The following is an 18,373-nucleotide window of genomic DNA, read 5'->3' on the forward strand; positions in this document are numbered from 1 at the left end:
CCTCCCCCCCTTCTGCCACTCAAATCGCCCACCGGAGGTGTAGCTGAGGTAGCCTCCAGCACAATTCTATCTGTCTGTCTGTCTGTCTGTCATCTATCTATCTACCTTCTACCCCCCTACCATCCCTCCCTCCCTCCATCCCCCATCTATCCTTTCCTTTTTCATTGCCGTCGCTGTCTCCTCCTCCCTCCCTCCTCCGTGCCACTCAAATTGCACACCTGACGCAATTCCCTTCCCTTCTTGTTGCCTCCACTGCCTCCTCCTCCTCCTTCCCCCTGCCACTCAGATTGCACACCCAGCATGATTCACTTCCCTTCTTGTTGCTGTTGCCACCCGCGGCTGCCTCCTCCTCCTTCCCATTCATATTGCATGCCAGAGGGACAGCTGAGGCAGCCTCCAGCCTCTGGTGCAGTTTAAAGGGCACGGTGAGGCCTTAAAATGGAGGGAGGGGAAGCCAACGACTGCTTCTGCCATTCTTCCCATGTGTGATTGGAATCACGCAGAGACAAGGGGCAAGTCGGGAGGCCAGGTAAGGCTGGAAAGGTAGGAGGCCTTGAAAATAAGTCAGGGGGCTATGCCCAGTAGGCCCCCTCGTGGCTACAGGCCTGGCCAACCCTGCTTGGATTCTGACATCTGTCTGGATCAGGTTTGCCTAATGATTTATGTGAACATGTATCACTTTGGAATGCACTTGGGATTTTATATTAGATTGTGTGCTCTGTATGCCTCCCCCAGTTTGAATTTTTTTTGTGCACAGGCTGTTTGGTTTTGTTTGTTCAAAGCTGAGCAGACCCTCTCAAACATCCAGAATTAGTACAGGCTTGTGAGTTCTATATCATTTGCTTCCATACACATTTGGACTAATTTACAGTTCTCTTGCTGTCCTTTTACAAAGGGAAGTTGTGCTATGTGTTCTGCTTTGGGAGAAAAACTCTCTTCATCAAAGTATGTTGCTGCTTTCAGCCCAAGGGCAGACCTGATCACTGGGAGGTCCCTATTTTGTCTTGACTGCCAAATTAATTATCTTCCTTTTCTTAAAGGAGCCTTTTCTTGTCTACCACTATTATACTATGATGCGCTTGACAGTGTTATCTGTTTTTCTTTTTAGCCATTGGTGGGACACAATATGCTGATGGATCTTCTGCATCTACATGACAAATTTTACAATCCCCTTCCTGGTAATGTCTTTTATACCATTTGCAGGATCTATTGTGACTCCCACCTATCTGTTGACTGGTTCTTTCATTGTAATTTGCTCAGCAGAGCTCAATGCATAAATGCTAAGCAGTAAAAAAGAAAAGAAAAATGACAGGGTGTGGTATTAACTGCTCTTCAGTCATTATCCTTGCTTAAGGATCTATTATATTACCAGTGCCTGCCCAGTAGCTTAGTACATTATTAAGCACGCACTGACTCAGTTCTCTCCTTTTCCTTATATTTTCAGAAGACTATGAGAAGTTTAAAAAGAACATACACACTCTGTTTCCTGTCCTTATAGACACCAAGAATGTAGCAAAAGTAATCTGGAAGGTAACTCATTATCTGCTTTTATTTAGTTCATAAAAACTCTCACACTCATGTCAAGAGAAAATCTTGCAGCTCAGTGGTAGAATAGGTGTGTCATCTGCATAAAGTCCCAAACTCAGTCTCTGAAATCTTATGGATCGGGACTAGGAAAAACCTCTGCCTGAGGACATGGAAAGCCACAATGCTGCCCTAGATGGCTTTTCTTTTTGTCTCAATGTGAAACAGCTTCATATGTTCTAGGACTCTTTCACAAGGGTAGTCTACATTGCCTTTTCCTTCCTGACATTGTCACCTGATGAAAACAGTCCCTTTGGGGGGGTTCTAGGTGTCTATGCTGTATGTGTTCTCAGTTAAGTTGTCAGAAACAATAACTTCGTTTCCTCGTGAATTCATGCAGCAACAGTTAATGATTTCATTTTATTTTCCTGTCATTCACCTTCTCAGAAGAGGATAAATGCTCACAGAGCTGTGTTTCTTGAAGAAAGTGATTTTCAGTTGTTGTTGTTAATTTTATGATTCTGCTGAACAAGTGTGTTGCCATACATAGGTAAGGCTTATTCAGCAAACTGTTGGTCGGGAAGTTACACTAAAGTTGGGATTCTGATCATAGCTCCCACTGCCAAGTTCAACAAGAATATATTAGGAAAATTGACAAAGTTCTCTAAAAGTTGAGTGGCATTCTCATGCTTGGGTACTCCCTCAGTGCTTCAGGGCTTATTGTTGAAACTGCCTAAGTTCCAATTTGTATGCTGTATGCACAAGCAAATGGAAACATTGTCCAATGTATCAGATTAAACAGGGAGGGTGCTTCACTCACAGATGACAGCTATGTCCTGTTTTTGAGGGCTGCTCTGTACGCTACCACACTCTGTGTGGTACCTGGTGAGGTATTGTAGAAAAATTGAGATTCTTATGCAGACTTCACAACAGGCCCATAGCTACAGTGGAGCCTGGGAGGGATCAGGCCACTCCATTCAACCCCTCCTTCTATTTGTATGGCCCCTCTATTGGAGGGCCTGCCTGGCTTCCTGGAGCCCAACTCTTGCACTCAGACCCTCCTCCTCCTCCTGTGCCAACCCTCTGAGTGGGGCAGTGCTGCCTGCCACAGATGCACCCCTACCTCTTCCTGCAAAGCAGAGCAGCTGTGGGGCAGCGGAAGGACAAGAAGGAGTGTTGTGTCTTGCATTTTGATCCCTGAATTTACAACACAGTGTGGCTACGCACACTGAGGTGACCAGCAGGAAACCACAGGTCACCTGACTATAAGGGACAGATGCAATCCGCCTATGAAGATCTGTGGTGCAAAGTTTAACTGGTCAGGATTGGACCTGACTCGGAAGGGGGCTGTTCCAGGTGAATTTATATAACCGGGGACCCAGCCCCGCCATGGTGTCTTTTGTGATATACTTGCTAATAAAGGATATTGACTGCCAATCATGTCTGAACCACAGCAGAAAAGATCCCAGAGCAGAAAAGATCCCACTGGCCTGGCCCACGCCACTCACCCATGAACCCACCACCAGCTTGGCTGCCTGCTGCTCGCCATGAGTATTGCTCCATGCTGCTGAGCTGGTGGCAGGGCACCCTCAAGAGCCTCCCCCAGGGCACCCTGCAGGAGGCAAGCTAGAGCCCCAACCAGAGCAAACTGGCCCTGGAGCCACGGCTGGCCAGGGTGTGCCGGACTAACAGGAGGAAGCCTTTCCAGCCCCAGCCACCTCCTGCAGCCAGACACGCCTCTCCAAGGAGGTTGCAGCAGGGCTGGTCAGGTGGATGGAAGGTGAAAACTGGGAGAAAAGTTGTCTGAACATATGAAGCTGCCTTATACTGAATCAGACCTTTGGTCCATCAAAGTCAGTATTGCCTTCTCAGACTTGCAGCGGCTCTCCAGGGTCTCAAGCTGAGGTTTTTCACACCTATTTGCCTGGACCCTTTTTTGGAGATGCCAGGGATTGAACCTGGGACCTTCTGCTTCCCAAGCAGATGCTCTACCACTGAGCCACCATCCCTCCTCCACCATCTGGGAATGGCTGCGGCAATGAAAAAGAGTGGTGGCGGGGCGGGGGGTGTCTTCTAAGACTTGCTGTCTCGGGCTGGCCTCACATGCCAGCTACCCAGGTTTGTTTGTTTTTTAAATTAAATGTGACATTTGTGATGTCATTTTGGACCCCACAGTCCCCCCACGTAAAATTTTATTCTCTCCACCCCTCCTCTCTGGTCTAAAATTTTCTGGCTATAGGCCTGCACAGTATTTTTAAAACTCAAAAGATTATATTCAGGCATCTTCAGTTGAGAGTGACCCAGAAAAAAACACTATTATGGCCAGTACTTCAAACTTATAAATCACTGTTAATAAAGAGCCAAAGCTCCCTTCATCAGATACCTAGATGTCAAGTACATGCTGAAAAGGAGCTTTGACTCTCAAAACTTATAGCCCCCAAATCTTGCTGGTCTCTAAAAAGTGCTACTGGACTCAAATCTAGCTGTTCTACTGTTGACCAACATGTCTACCTTCTGAAACTCTAATGAAATGCATAGTAATCTTGCTTTCTTCTTGAGGAGAGTAAAAATGGGAGCATAAAAGCTGAAAAGACAAATGGGTACAAGAAGAAGCCTTGGTACTGGAAGTTTTACACAAGTGTGATTGGCATTTGTGTCTAGCTTTCTCTTCTCCATTCTGTTTTATAGTTCTTTAGAACTTTCAGAATTCATGGCACCTGTAAATGTCTCTTCTTTTTAAACAGGAATTTCAGTTTTCTCAAGCTTCTAATCTTTTAGAGGTTTATGAAGTACTGTGTAGGTGAGCCCTTTAAATGTTTTTGTTTCTGTTTAGGCCTGTTTGAAAAGGAAAGCAGCTATTCTTAATAGGAGAACCATTTCTTAATAGAAGAATAATTGTGTGTTAATTCTGTTACTATTTATTTATTTTTCAATAAAACTGTTAACTGGGATGGGGGAGAATAATTTATTTCCATGTTTGTTGGTGGTTAAGGTTTCCAAAAGTCATTCCTGTCAAGAGCTTTTTTTGTAGCAGGAACTGCTTTGCATATTAGGCCACACACCTCTGATATAGCTACATCAGGGTGTGTGTGGCCTAATATGCAAAGGAATTCCTGATTAAAAAAAAACCTGTTCCTGTCATCTGCATGTGAGTCTGCATTGCTGTTTAGTTTGTAGCATTCTACAACAGACTGCTTCTTCTAAATATACACAAAGCGAAGCAGTCAGCTTCCTCTTTTTCCCTCACTCAAACAAACTTAATTATTAAGTGCCATCAAGTCACAGATGACTTAACACAGGGATGTCAAACATGCAGTTCGAGGGCCGAATCAGGCCCCTGGAGGTCTCCTATCAGGCCCCCGAGCAACTGTCTGTCGTCTCCTTCCTTCTCCCTCTCTCTTGCTTCCTTCTGCATCACAGCTTGCTTTGCTAGGCTTGCTCAATCGCACAGGAGCTACAGAGCAAAACCTCTGTTTTCTCCATTGGTTGAGGCTCCCTCCCCCCCCCCCCCCCAGTTTCCTAGGGAAGGAAGGAAAGAGTCAGAGCTTCCTTTGCCCAGTTCCCTGCATCCCATGGGAGAAATACAAAGAAAGCATCCTTAAGACCAATGAGTGCTAATGTTTTAAGTTTTTATATATATATTCTCATTTATGTCAGATCTGGCCCTCATAACAAATGAGTTTGACACCCCTGATTTAACAGCAACTCTTCATGGGGTTTTCAAGGCAAGGGATGTTCAGAGGTGGTTTGCCATTGCCTGTTTCTACATATCAGCTTTGAACTTCCTTAGTGGTTTCGCATTCAAGTACTCACTGTGGCCAACCCTGTTAAGCTTCTCAGTTCTGACTAGTTTGGGTTGTTCAGGCTGCTGAACAGATTTAAGGGTATAAGTTAAGGGCAACAAAGGAGCCCCATGGCACAGAATGGTAAAGCTGCAATACTACAGTCAGAGCCCTCTGCTCGCGACCTGAGTTCGATCCCAGCGGAAGCTGGTTCAGGTAGCCGGCTAGAGGTTGACTCAGCCTTCCAGCCTTCTGAGGTCGGTAAAATGAGTACCCAGCTTGCTGGGGGAAAGTGTAGATGACTGGGGAAGGCAATGGCAAACCACTCCGTAAAAAGTCTGCTGTGAAAACGTTGTGAAAGCAACATCACCCCAGAGTCGAAAACGACTGGTGCTTGCACAGGGGGCTATCTTTACCTTTTTAAAGGGCAACAAGTGGCTTACTTAGCCAGTGGAGTATAGTGGTCAAGAGTGATGGACTCTAATCTGGAGAGCTGGGTTTGATTCCTCACTCCACCACATGAAGTCTGCTTGGGCCAGTCACAGTTCAGTTAGAATTCTCTCAGCCCCTCCTGCCTCACAAGGTACCTGCTGTGGGAAGAGGAAGGGAAAGTGATTGTAAGCCACTTTGAGACTCCTTAAGGTGGAGAAAAGCAGGCCATAAAAACCTATTCTTCCTCTTCTTACTTTGATTTTTATTGCCATGGGGAACATTTTTCTGCCTAATGTCATAAAATGTTTTAGTTTGGGAACAGGAAGTCTATGGAAAAGATTTGAAGTGTTCTAAAACTTGATAGAATTTTAAAACAAGGTCTGGAAAGCCTTCTTTGAATATAGTTGCATGACATAATGGTTATTGCATATATCTGTAGCCATAATATTACTTCTGTACTTCTGATTTGACATGTGTTATCTAGTAAAAGGTGTGTCTCTTTGGTGGAAAGGCAGATGAAGTACTGCCATAGAAATAGATAATAAAGAACAGAAACCTGACAATGGATACCTTTCTTAACAGTGACATGAATCCCACAAATGCTACTTCTCCAGAGGTGTTTCATGCAAGTGACTGCCTGAGATATGGTACGTCTAGTTACAGAAGAGAACTTCTAGAGAAGGGGCGTCTCCCCCGCACCTGCTAACTGTTACTAAGGGTAATAAAAATAAGTGATTTAGAAGTGAAGATCAGGCTGATTGTCTGAATACGTTTTATGATTACTATTCCTTCACTGATTTCATGGTGGATCATGCCAAGTTGAACTTTTAGAAGAGAATGTGTGTACATTTAGTGCTGAATCGCTTGCCCTGGGCTAGGTCCTGTGCATGTTACAAGCAACCCATATCATTGACATGATTTCTGCATGCAGAGTTTTCAAGGTCAAATTAGTGATGTCAGCATAGGAAGGCTCAAGTTGGGGTATGGAATGTACTTGTCTGTCTTTTCAAAGAAACATTCCTTGCTACTGATGTTATCCATAATCCATAAACCACAGAAACAACAGTTCAGAACTCTGCTAGGTGGACATGATCTCAAGCTTTGAAGCTGAATATCAAATGGCTTCCCCTTTAAAATCTTCCTTGTACAGGCTGTGCTCAATCTCCAGGCTTCTGCTCATGATAATGATTTGATTCAAAAGAATTTCCATAGGTTGTCCAGAGAGATTTTATCTTTTCTGTTTTGTTGACCTGCTTTCAGCCACAAAGAAGTCTCCCCATGAGGCTGCCTATGATGCCTTTCTCTGCGGATCAGGTATTGCTGTGGTTTTCTGATTTCTGGAGTCTAAAACATCCCATTTGTTAGTTATTTTGCTAATTCAATTTGTGGGCTCTATAGGTATCTAAATTTGTTAACTGACAAACTCTTTATTCAGTTCTGTGTGCCTATAACATTTATGACCTGTTGTCTTTCACTGTTTTATGGCATGAAATCTGCAGAAAACATTTGTATAACATACACCTGTTTGTGGTGTTGAAAAATGAAAAATCTGTGATAAATGCTTTCAGAAAAAAATGTCTATTTACTTCAAACATAACAGCTTTACTCCCTCTATCCCCTATTCATTTTCTGCTGTGAAAAGGTAAAATCAGTACAAGTTGGGGTGGCACTCTATGTATGTTTCCACCGTGTAAGGCTGAGTGAAGACTAGGTGATTGCCCTTCCGGGATGTTCTTTACTTCAAAAGTTTTAAGCAGATTAGATGATTAACAGTTCTTCCCGCTGTAGAAGGACAGATGAAAGAGTAGATGAGAGAGTTTTTTGACCGTGAAGACTGGATGCTGGGATTAATTGATAGTTCTTACCACTTTAGCATTCATTAAGCTAACAAGTGCCTATCAGGGTGGGCAGCAGTAGAACAAATTTTGAGTTCAGTGGGCTCAAAATTTGTTCAGGTGCCTATCTGGACAGCACAGACACCAATATTACTTATTAGTTACTCAGAAATGTTTTCAGGTGGGGTAGCTGTGTTGGTCTGAAGCAGCTGAACAAAGTTTGAAAGTCCAGTGCCACCTTTAAAACTAACAAAGTTTTTCACAGTATAAGCTTTTGTGTGCAAGCATACTTAATCAGATTCAGTGGAACAGAACTCCCTCAACTATTACTTCTAGGGGATGGGATGGGGGTTGTTGTCCGGAAGGACTAATTCACAGAGCTTTCTTATATCCTATCTCAGCTGTAATCACCCAGTAGTTATGCATCTTGACTCTATATGGCCCTTCCTGACAACAGCCCTGTCCATAGGTAATGGTTGAGGAGATTCTGTTCCACTGTATCTGAGGAAGTGTACTTGCACATGAAAGCTTATACTGTGAATAAAACTGTTGGTCTTAAAGGTGCCACTGGACTCAAACTTTGTTCAGAAATGTTTTTAAAGACTGAAGGACAGATAGTATTGCTTTGGGAGCACATAGATTGAGAATAACTCAAATTCTTATTTTTGAATATTCAGTAAAAGAGGCAATTTTTTTTGTGGGATGTGCCCCCCACTACAGTTTTCACAGTTATTTTGGGGGGATACCTCTCTGTAATACTGCTGAAAGTATGATCCATAGGGTTTATTTCTTTTTTAGTTCTTCTGAAAACAGCCCATTTGCTCCTATGTAGAATCTCTTGGTAAGTAATGGTTGGCAACAGTGGGGTTTTTTTTAATGGATTGTGAGAATATTGGAAAAAATGTTTCAGATGACAAGTTAAAGCAGTTTACAGCAACGTAAGATCAAGAATCCTAAACAGCAATAATACAGAGCAAAGGTTCCAGTGGCTTGAAATTACAGGGAATGGTTGGCAGAAGTATGTATGTATTTTTGTCCAGCATGGTGAAAGGCACCTGTCACAGGCCATGTCCTGGCCCAGTCACCCTACTATCTCAGCCTCCCATGTTGACTCAGATGACAGCAAAGGGGGTTCTGGCTCACCTGCAACCTCCTCCTTTCTACTCAGGCTGGATCTCACTGGTACTTTCCCCTTCCCCTTCGAAGGTAATGCTGCAACCATTGTGGGCTCCCTTTTCTTAAGAGAAAGATTGACATGTTCACAGAAAGTAGGGGGAGCGTATATGTCTGTTGGTGTGGCCCTGCCTCAGCATTTGCTGAGCCACAGCTGATCAGCTGTGAATCAGATGGTGGCTTTTTCAAGATATGTTTGTCACAACAACATTCTGCACAGTAGTCTTTATTCAGAGTTGAGGCTTATCCAAGAATGCAGACTGAGAGCAGGGACTCCACTCTTTTCTAGGTGTATTAGCCAGTATAGCTTCTCCAGGGCTAATCATGATCCAAGGGTTAGTGTCCAAATCATTGCTCCAAAGTTAAGTTTAGCTGTCAGAAATGGAGAACTGTTTTAGAAAATGGTTTCCCTTTTGACTGTTCAGGATTGACTAAAAAGGCAATACGGTGAAGTTGAGACTGAATGTATATTTCTTGGCAAATAGTCTAATGTTAGGATTAGACAATCTCCTTTGCTCTTCTGACTTGTATCTCCTTCAATTTATCTTGTCTGTAGAGACTGGCCTCTTTTGAAGCAATGCAGAGTGGATATGTTTCTTGAATCATCAAGCATACTAGCAGCAATTTAGATAGCGCAGAACTAGTGTTTCAAAAAGTTCAAATACTAGGCGTTCCTAAGCATTCCCATGCAGTAAGCCAGTCAAGACTAACAGAGCAACTAGTTTAAATTAACTATTTTTGTAGCTGTATTTTCCAGTATGCACCAAATTGGCTATGTGTTTAAGATGGGTCTTAACTGCATGAAATTGGAAGGATTCCATATTTTCCCATGTTATATGTGCAATTAAAATTAAATACTGACACATTTAGAACAAATGAGGGAAGAAGGTGAGCATTCTGTTAATATGCAAACTTAATTTAAAAGCTACTAGGATACTGTGAGGAACCGGTCAGGGTCAGCTTGGAAGGGTGACCACTAAGATTTTTTTCCCCAGTCACCTTCCCTCAGTCCCTCAAGCACACACACAGAAATCCTGTTAGAACTAAAGTAAACTAGGCACCAGGCAGTTTAAAAGTCAAAAGAAATATTTATTGGATTACAAAAGGCAAGGGAGGGGGATAAAAATATTGATTAGATCTGATCAAATACAACGAATCAGTTGGCAGGCCATGGAATAATCAATTACTATTTACTAGAGGTTTATCAGGCTGAGATAACATAAAAAGAATAAATATAACACTGGCAGGCTTTAGAACTATACAATACCCTAGGACAGGCAGGCAGTGCCTAAGCACTAGGAATGCTTTTCAGTTCAGATGAAATAGCCCTCTGCTCTGGCTTCTCAAATCATAAAAATAATAAAATGACAGTCACTCTTTTTCACGCACATTGAGAACTCCAAACTGGTGCCAGGTTAATTCTCCCACATAGACATATACACTAGCCTCCAGGACTCACACCTCTGAGAGCTAATACCATCCCCTCACTCCTGTGTGTCTCAGCCCCAGCTAGATTCCTTGTGTGAACCTTGGGATTCCCTTCTAGCCACCAGAATCCAGTGTGTTTGAGTGATCTCAGTTTATACAAGGAGTCTGCCTAGATGTGCTGGCAGAACTCCCACAGAGAGTTTCCCTCAGAAGGTGCCTGGTTTTGCCCTCTTCTGACTTCAGACTCTCTCTCAGACAGAAGCTCAGCCCAGCTCTGTTTCCACAAGAAACTCAACCCCACTGACTGTTCTCAGCTCTTTGTCCAGTTGCTTCACACCACAACTGACCTAAGTCCCAGTCTTCACACTCCAGATTTTCACTGAAGACTTCCTCTGGAAGACTAAAAAAACCTCAGATGTTTTTTCTTCTGCAACCTCTTCATTTTGCTGCATTTTAGTTACCATGGTTGCGTCCCAGCCAATCGTTGCAAGACTGTTCCCAGCTTCTCAGGCTAAGTTGCCTGAGTCCATCACAGATACTTTGCATTCAAAAATTGCCCTGAAGCAAGTAATAGGATTAAAGGATTTAGAAAGTGGTAAACAATAACATGAAACTACAGAAAAAAGAACCTAATGTGTGTTATTACTCTCCCCTGCCCCATCTAGTTAATTGAATGGGAAACTCAGGAATGTCCTCATTATTTCCCATTTTTTATTTTTCTCAATGCAGTGATTCAGCAAGGACTTCCTCCTCTTTTTCTCAGTACCTTGATGTATTGTCTGCATATAAGAACCAGGTGAACCTTATCCGAGCTCGTGTTCAGAAAATTGTGAGTTGAGACTATAATTAACTTATTTTAGATGCAGTTGTAGGGATTAGCCCTAGGGCTAGCCTATGGATTTATCTCCCAAACGAGTGAAAGCTAATGGGATGCAACTGTAGTTTTATGAGTTTCATTGTGTGACTGTGACTTAGGCTGGAATATCAGGAGACGAGGCAAAGGATAGAATTGAAAGATTTCCCTTCACTTCGCTACACTGTTCAGCACCTGCCATTTTAGTAGATATAAATGCTTGCTGCGATTAAAGATGTATGCCTATTTTGAACTCTTTCAGTGGAATTTTGTGTCATAAAAGATGCAAAAGTGTTGGGGTGCTCACTTATAGCTTCCTTAAAGCTACGATAGATGTACCAGGATAGCTCTGATCTTGAAGCACAGAAACCATCCCAGCCTTACTGCAGTCTTTCGCCAAACATAATAGCAAAGCAGGTTTGAGAAAGATTGAGAAAAAGCTGAAGAAACCCAGGTTGGTACACAAATGCACCACAATATTGTGGGAAAGCAGAAGAAAAAACTGCTTCCCAAAGAAAATATACCACTGTAAATGCTCTGTTGCAAAATATACAATGAATTATGCTGGTGGTATACAACAAAAGATTTTTTAAATTTATGAATTTATAGTGCTCACAGGCACCCTTAAAACTGTTTACAAATCTGTGAAAATGTAAGGCAAGTTGAGTACTGAACGAAGTAACATTGAAGTTCCAGAACAATTCAGGTAGTGCATATAAAGTCACAAAATGCAGTTAAGCAGCAGTAAAACACCCATTCCAGATATTGTGGTGTTTCCATTTCTCTTCATCAGTTGCAAAGGTTATCTAGTAGGCTGCTTCAATGGAACTGAAACAAAAAGTCAGTATTCACATATAAAATCATATAAGAGACATAAGATCTGTCATGCCTTTCTTATATCTCTTATATGATTTCATGATACTTTACTTTAAAAACATAGCCAAGATTTTGTGGATAGTTTAATAGACTGTGAAAGTTATAATTTAGAATATTTTAAGTGTTTCCTTTTTAAAATTCCTTGAATTATGATTGAATGTTGTATGCTTGTTATGCAGCTTTATACTTATCAATAAAACTTCTCCTTTTTATATTTATATTGACTGTCATATTGGGAGGGGTATGGTTGTATAATCATTCATAATTTTTTAAAAAGCTGTCCACGTAGGACATGCACACACACCCTCCGCATGCTTAAAAATTGAAGGCTTTGCTTTACTCTCTCCTTAGAACTTTTCTGGCATGGATGACTGCACAAACCGTCCACCACTTCTGATAGCTAATGTTCAGGGGTGGTCTGGTGTGACTGCAGAGCAAATATATCAGGAGTTAAGAATCTACTGCAGGTTTGATGTGCAACAGCTAAGAAAGAACCAGTTTCTTTTGTTCTCCAGTAAATTTAAAGAGTATGTAATCAGACTCCTAGTCATTGCCCCTTGCTTGCAATTTTTCTGCTTTCGACTACTTCTGTCCTGGTATTGAGGCATTCCATGCCTAATCAACAAATGGGGTTGTATCGTAGCCATGGATTTTGTGGGAAATTTTGCACAGTCTGTGCAGGTGCTGCCTGGTAGAATTATAAATGACCACAGCTCTGTGTCTGATAACATCATGATGAGTGGGTGTTCCTCTGTGGAAAGGGAAAACCAAAGCTCTCTTGATCTATGTCTGTCTTTCCCTGCTCCCTCAAAATATATATGCTCAAGGGATTTTGCGGAAGACTAAACCAAACAGTTCCCTGCAGCCAAGAGATGTAATGCAGTGAGCTCTAGAGCATTTTTTTCTTTACAATGGCCAATGTGTGTGTAATGTTCTTTGGATGGTGGTCCTCATAGATGGTGCCATATTGCCAACCTGAAATAGCCTCCACAAAATTGCTAATTGCCCCAGTGTCTGCTATTCAGGGCCATTTCCAATTGGGAGAATGGCATGGGTGGGAGGGATTAACACCTTTCACTTTTCTTGCACTGTGATCTCAATCCAAACTGTAGTATGTGCATGCTACCTAAAAGCGGGAGGAATTGAATGCTTGAATTTCCAATGCCGTCTGGTTTGTCTCTGGGACTGTTGCTATAAAGAACAAGAGTCAGATAGAAGAACATAATATTATGTGAAGATCATGCAATATTTGCCCCTTCCCATTCTCAGGGCTTTTGTTTTCCTTAGTTAAGGAAGGGAAGATTAATGCAGTTTTCTTAGTCTTGGTTTTGTGGGCAGGGTTGCATTGGGAATGACGGGAAGACTCTCTTTAATGCCCAACAATGCAGGCTGGGACTTGAACAACAGCAGAGGTTTCCTCCTTTTGCCCTGAAATCAAGGAGGAGCACCTTGGAAGTAGAAGACATCAACTGCCTGCTTCCCTCTGCTTTCTTTTTTGCTGCTTTGATTGGTTGGTCTATGGTGTGTGTGAGACAGCAGGAGGAGAAGGCACCATAGAACTGTTCTTTGTATTCTTAATGACGCCTCTGTGTGTGCGTGTGTGCGCGCGTGTGTGTGTGTGTGTGTGTGTGTGTGTGTGTGAGAGAGAGAGAGAGAGAGCAAGATTTGTGTGTGATTCGGAATATTTGATTGACTGGGGGTTAGGAGAAGACTGCCTGTTGTGGAGATGGGATGGCTGTTGGTTTGAGAATGTACCTGTAGTCCCAGTCCTTATACCCAATGATTTCTGCCAGTAGAGTAATTTTTTCCACCAAGCCATTCAACTGTGGGTAAAGATGGCAATCCACATTAGCCATGTGGAGGCAGGCCTGGGCTAAGGAGAGTTTGCATGGGCAAAGATAAAACACCACCACTTCATGGGATTCCAACTACCACTGTTTAGCTATCTAATAGTGAGTTTGGCTGTATGTGGTGTGCATTGTTAAAACATATAATCACTTATTATTACAGTGTCAAGTTGGTTCTGAAAGTATATAGAACTCATCCCAACCTGCAGATTTCTCTCTATCACCGCTGGAGGCATTCAACACAAGTAAACTGCTTTCTTCAGTAAGTGAGGATGACTTTATATGACAATTTTATTAACAGTTCTGCAAAGTTGGAGGAGGGTTCCTGCCCTTCCCTGATGTAATCCTATTCCAAATGACATGTCTTGATCTTCCAGACCATAATTTGGACATGCTGAAACCTTCTGACCTCCATTTCCAGGTTTCCTTTAACTGTAGGTTCCCTCTAGACATTGCTGTTTTGCAAGCTAAGCTTGGAACTTAACGCTACCCACATTTGCCAGATTTTTACATTGTGGAAATAGAATAGGAAGTGGAGAGGGCTTTGTGTTTCCCCCAGCTCAATTTTGATCCTCCTCAAAATGGTTTCAATTCAAGCCTTAGATGTGTATTAACACTTTCTCTTCCCAAGCACATTAATCGTAATAGTACCTTTGAGGCTGATTTATTCCTTTTATTTGCTTCAGATTCTGATTCTGTGTATATGTTGTATTAACATAGCAATGGTTTTTCTTGTATCAGAAAGGATTGTTCTTTTGTCCATGAAAGTGGGTCAAAATGAGCAGTTACCATAGAGAACCTCATAATACTATTTTTAAAAAATTGAGAAATACCCAGATGCACATTCCCACAATGTTAAAGCAGTACTGTTGTGCAAATTGGAGAGCCAGTTTGGTGTAGTGGTTAAGTGTGCGGACTCTTATCTGGGAGAACCGTGTTTGATTCCCCACTCCTCCACTTGCACCTGCTGGAATGGCCTTGGAATAGCCATAGCTCTGGCAGAGGTTGTCCTTGAAAGGGCAGCTGCTGTGAGAGCCCTCTCCAGCCCCACCCACCTCACAGGGTGTCTGTTGTGGGGGAGGAAGGAAGACTCTTCGGAGTGGAGGGCGGGATATAAATCCAATATCATCATCATCATCATCATCATCTTCTTCTTCTTCTTCTTCTTCTTCTTCTTCTTCTTCTTCTTCTTCTTCTTCTTCTTCTTCTTCTTCTTCTTCTTCTTCTTCTTCTTCTTCTTCTTCTTCTTCTTCTTCTTCTTCTTCTTCTTCTTCTTCTTCTTCTTCTTCAAATTACTGAGAACTTGAAAGGGGAAAGTTCAGGTTTATGCCAGCTTGTAAAGTCAAATTAAGGCTTCTAACTTATATTGTTTGTTCTAGTGTCATGTATATGTATGTAGACATAGGTGTGTGTGTATACATCTCTCGTTAACAAAGTACTCTGTTTTCCCTGCTGCCAGACTCTTTGTACTTTAAAATGTTACCTTAATGTGGAAGAACGGTCATAAGAGGATAGCTACGGCATAATGAGCTGTGGGAGCTTAGCTTTAAAATCCAAGGCAAAGGGAAGGTGGCCTATCTGGAGGGCTGGACTTGTCTTTTTCCACCCCTGTCAAATGGTAATCATGAACCATTTTCGCACACAGCTTACCTCACAGTCACAATCCTATTCCCTCTGCAGCATTTGTCAGATTTCCCACCATCTGTGCCGGAGTTACAGGATGTGCCGCAGCTTTTGCGTAGCAAATGTAAACTGGGTTTTAGTGGTTTACATTTGCTACGCAAAAGCTGCGGCACTTCCTGTAACTTCGGCGCAGATGGTGGGAAATCCTACCAGACGCTGTGGAGGGAACAGGATTGTGACTGCGAGGTGAGCTGTGTGTGAAAACGGTAATGGTGTGGTAAAAGGGTTGCCTCTCTTCTTTTCAAAAGAGGGAGTGCTGAGACTCCACACTTCAGTGCTTGTGTGACTCTTGGTTTTGGTTTATAATGTCACAGCTCAGCTGTACAAGCCATGTACCATGAACAGCCATGACCATAACTATGCAGCCTTTAATTGCTAGATGATGCCAGCTTTATTTTGGTGCCTGAGCTCTTCTATGGACATGAGTTTCTGCAGCAAAATAATCTTCCAAACACTGGACTGTGGCTTGAGAATAGAAGACCTGGGAAAATACGGGTGTTGGCCATCCTGAGTCTAGATGAAAGTCAGCATTCAGTGGTATTGTCCAAAAGAGCAGGGATGTGAGGGGAGAAGAGGATGTGGAGTCATTTAATTGTCAAACATGGGTCTAGATGGCTGCTAGATAGAGTGGGACAATTCTGTGTCTGTGCTTAACTTTGCTTTCATTGCTTTAGGGCATAGAGACAGACTGAGGCATCTTGGCCAAACTGTGATTGCTGAGCAATGTGGAGACTGAAGGCTGGGAAGTGGGGAGAGCAAGAAGAAGAAGAATTGCAGATTTATACCCCGCCCTTCTCTCTGAAACAAAGACTCAGAGTGGCTTACAATCTCCTTTATCTTCTTCCCCCACAATAGACACCCTGTGAGGTGGGTGGGGCTGAGAGAGCTTTCACAGAAGCTGCCCTTTCAAGGACAACTTTGTGAGAACTATGGCTAACCCAAGGCAATTCCAGCAGCTGCAAGTGGAGGAGTGGGGAATCAAACCTGGTTCTTCCAGATAAGAGTCCGCACACTTAACCGCTACACCATACTGGCTCTCACTTTATTTTGGTGCCTGAACTTTTCTATGGGCATGAGTGTGTAGCATTTTTATACTAGTTCAAGAACTGAGGCGGGGAGGACTGAGAATGAAGACTCCATGGGATGGGGAAAGTAGAGAAAGAAGTACTTTTCTCCCTTTCTCACAATACAAGAACTCGTGGGCATTCGATGAAATTGCTGAGCAGACAGGTTAAAACGGATAAAAGGAAGTACTTCTTCACCCAAAGGGTGATTAACATATGGAATTCACTGCCACAGGAGGTGGTGGCGGCCTCAAGCATAGCCACCTTCAAGAGGGGTTTAGATAAAAATATGGAGCAGAGGTCCATCAGTGGCTATTAGCCACAAAAAAAAATTGCCACTGTGTGACACAGAGTGTTGGACTCGATGGGCCATTGGCCTGATCTAACATGGCTTTTCTTATGTTCTTACTTTGAGGCTGATGGACTTCTGATATTTTTTTCTTTCAGAATTTGTGGCATTGTAGCCTCTTGGTCTCTCCTGGCCTTTCTGCTAGGAGGCTCTTCAAGTTTTACATTGTGAAAGATCTACCTGAAAACTTTCTTGCTGTATTCCCTTCCCCCAATAAACAATGCTTGTGGAAAATTGAAACTATATATTATATAGTCACTTTTTACTCTACATTTCCTTTGTTTGGAGGTAAGTCAGTGTTGAGGAAATGAGGGTTGCAGGAAGCTTTCCGTGCAATCCCATTTCCATTGTGTTCATTTGGGGAGGGAGAGGAGCTGGTTTCCCTGTTGCATCATGAAAGAGAGACAGTTGTTGTAAAAAAACCCTCTTGTTTATTTAACTTCAATCCCAACTGTAACTTCATTAAAACATATAAAAATCATATCTCATTAATCCAAATTCAATACTTCTACATCGTGCACAGTAATTTTATAAAATAATATCCTGGTTATTCTGTCATGTCATTTAACACAGGAACCAATGTAACTGCCAATCTACTCTTTGACAAATATCTGACATACAGTGACACAACAGAGCTCAGTCCTTTTCATCTTTCTGTGTCAAAAAAGCCAGGGAAACCCAAAAAGAGCTAGGGTGACTCAGAGTCCCAGAAAGCTAGGTTCTGATATGGTACCTAATTTAGAATTTGATAGTATATAAACATTCCAAAATGCAAAAGTGATATGAGGCTAAAAGACAGCGGTTATCTGTACCAGGAAGGTCACATCACTCAAAGTGTCCTAAAGTCTCCTGGGAAACAGAACCAAAGTTCTAACTGTGGAGTCTAAGTAATACAGAAATTGAAATAGCACTGGGTTAGCATAGGCAGATGACTGAGACTCCGTTCAGCCCTAATTCCGCAATAGTCAGAAGGGGTAAATTGATATGCAGTACTAGCTACATGTCTTCACTGGAATGATATAGTAACAGGAAGCAGCATGCTTGCTTCTTGTGCTGATTATCTAGCAATGGGTATCGTTATTCCTTCCTATTTCTCCCCTGCTTTTCAAGCATTGTGTAAAGGCTGGTGTTGGTTCTGTTTTCCTTTTCCTCATGCCAATGAATATGGAAGCAACAAAGCATGTTTGGAGCTATTTCATTTTGGCAGTGACTGACTGGCCTTAAGATGTCCATGACATTTAATAAGTTGACTGCTCTTTTTGCCAGCATGTATTCCCAAGTATTCTCTGATACAATTGTATATATAGAAAATGCTGCCAAACATCAGTGGCTGAATTGTTTTCAACTGGTGCATGGACTAATTTTATGATACCATAGCAATTTTTGGAAGATGCATAATTGATTGCAGAATGTATGTTTTGATTTTTAACTGCTTCTGTAAAATGCACTTATAATAAATTAGTAATATATGAAGTCATTTTAGCCATGCAAGCCTTGCCCCAAACTCAGTGTTCTCTCTGGCCTGTG

The 18,373-nt window shown here is 42.3% G+C and overlaps 1 protein-coding gene across 2 annotated transcripts in view; it reads left to right on the plus strand.

The window, feature by feature from the left end:
• PNLDC1 (PARN like ribonuclease domain containing exonuclease 1) overlaps window positions 1-17,086 on the plus strand; it is a 40,015-nt gene extending 22,929 nt beyond the window's left edge. Inside the window, exons 10-19 of one of the 2 annotated variants that reach the window (XM_060241759.1) lie at window positions 1,109-1,178; window positions 1,445-1,530; window positions 4,269-4,324; window positions 6,321-6,385; window positions 6,999-7,052; window positions 8,372-8,414; window positions 10,904-11,003; window positions 12,255-12,430; window positions 13,914-14,012; window positions 16,945-17,086. In XM_060241759.1, the coding sequence (XP_060097742.1) occupies window positions 1,109-1,178; window positions 1,445-1,530; window positions 4,269-4,324; window positions 6,321-6,385; window positions 6,999-7,052; window positions 8,372-8,414; window positions 10,904-11,003; window positions 12,255-12,430; window positions 13,914-14,012; window positions 16,945-17,017 (822 nt within the window). In that variant the 3' untranslated portion in view covers window positions 17,018-17,086. The remainder of the gene's footprint in view (window positions 1-1,108; window positions 1,179-1,444; window positions 1,531-4,268; window positions 4,325-6,320; window positions 6,386-6,998; window positions 7,053-8,371; window positions 8,415-10,903; window positions 11,004-12,254; window positions 12,431-13,913; window positions 14,013-16,944) is intronic. The other variant, XM_060241768.1, reaches the window with a different exon arrangement.
• The last annotated feature ends 1,287 nt before the right edge of the window (window positions 17,087-18,373 follow it).

The sequence above is a fragment of the Heteronotia binoei genome, chromosome 1 (genome assembly GCF_032191835.1).
Source record: "Heteronotia binoei isolate CCM8104 ecotype False Entrance Well chromosome 1, APGP_CSIRO_Hbin_v1, whole genome shotgun sequence".
Lineage (NCBI taxonomy): Eukaryota > Metazoa > Chordata > Lepidosauria > Squamata > Gekkonidae > Heteronotia > Heteronotia binoei.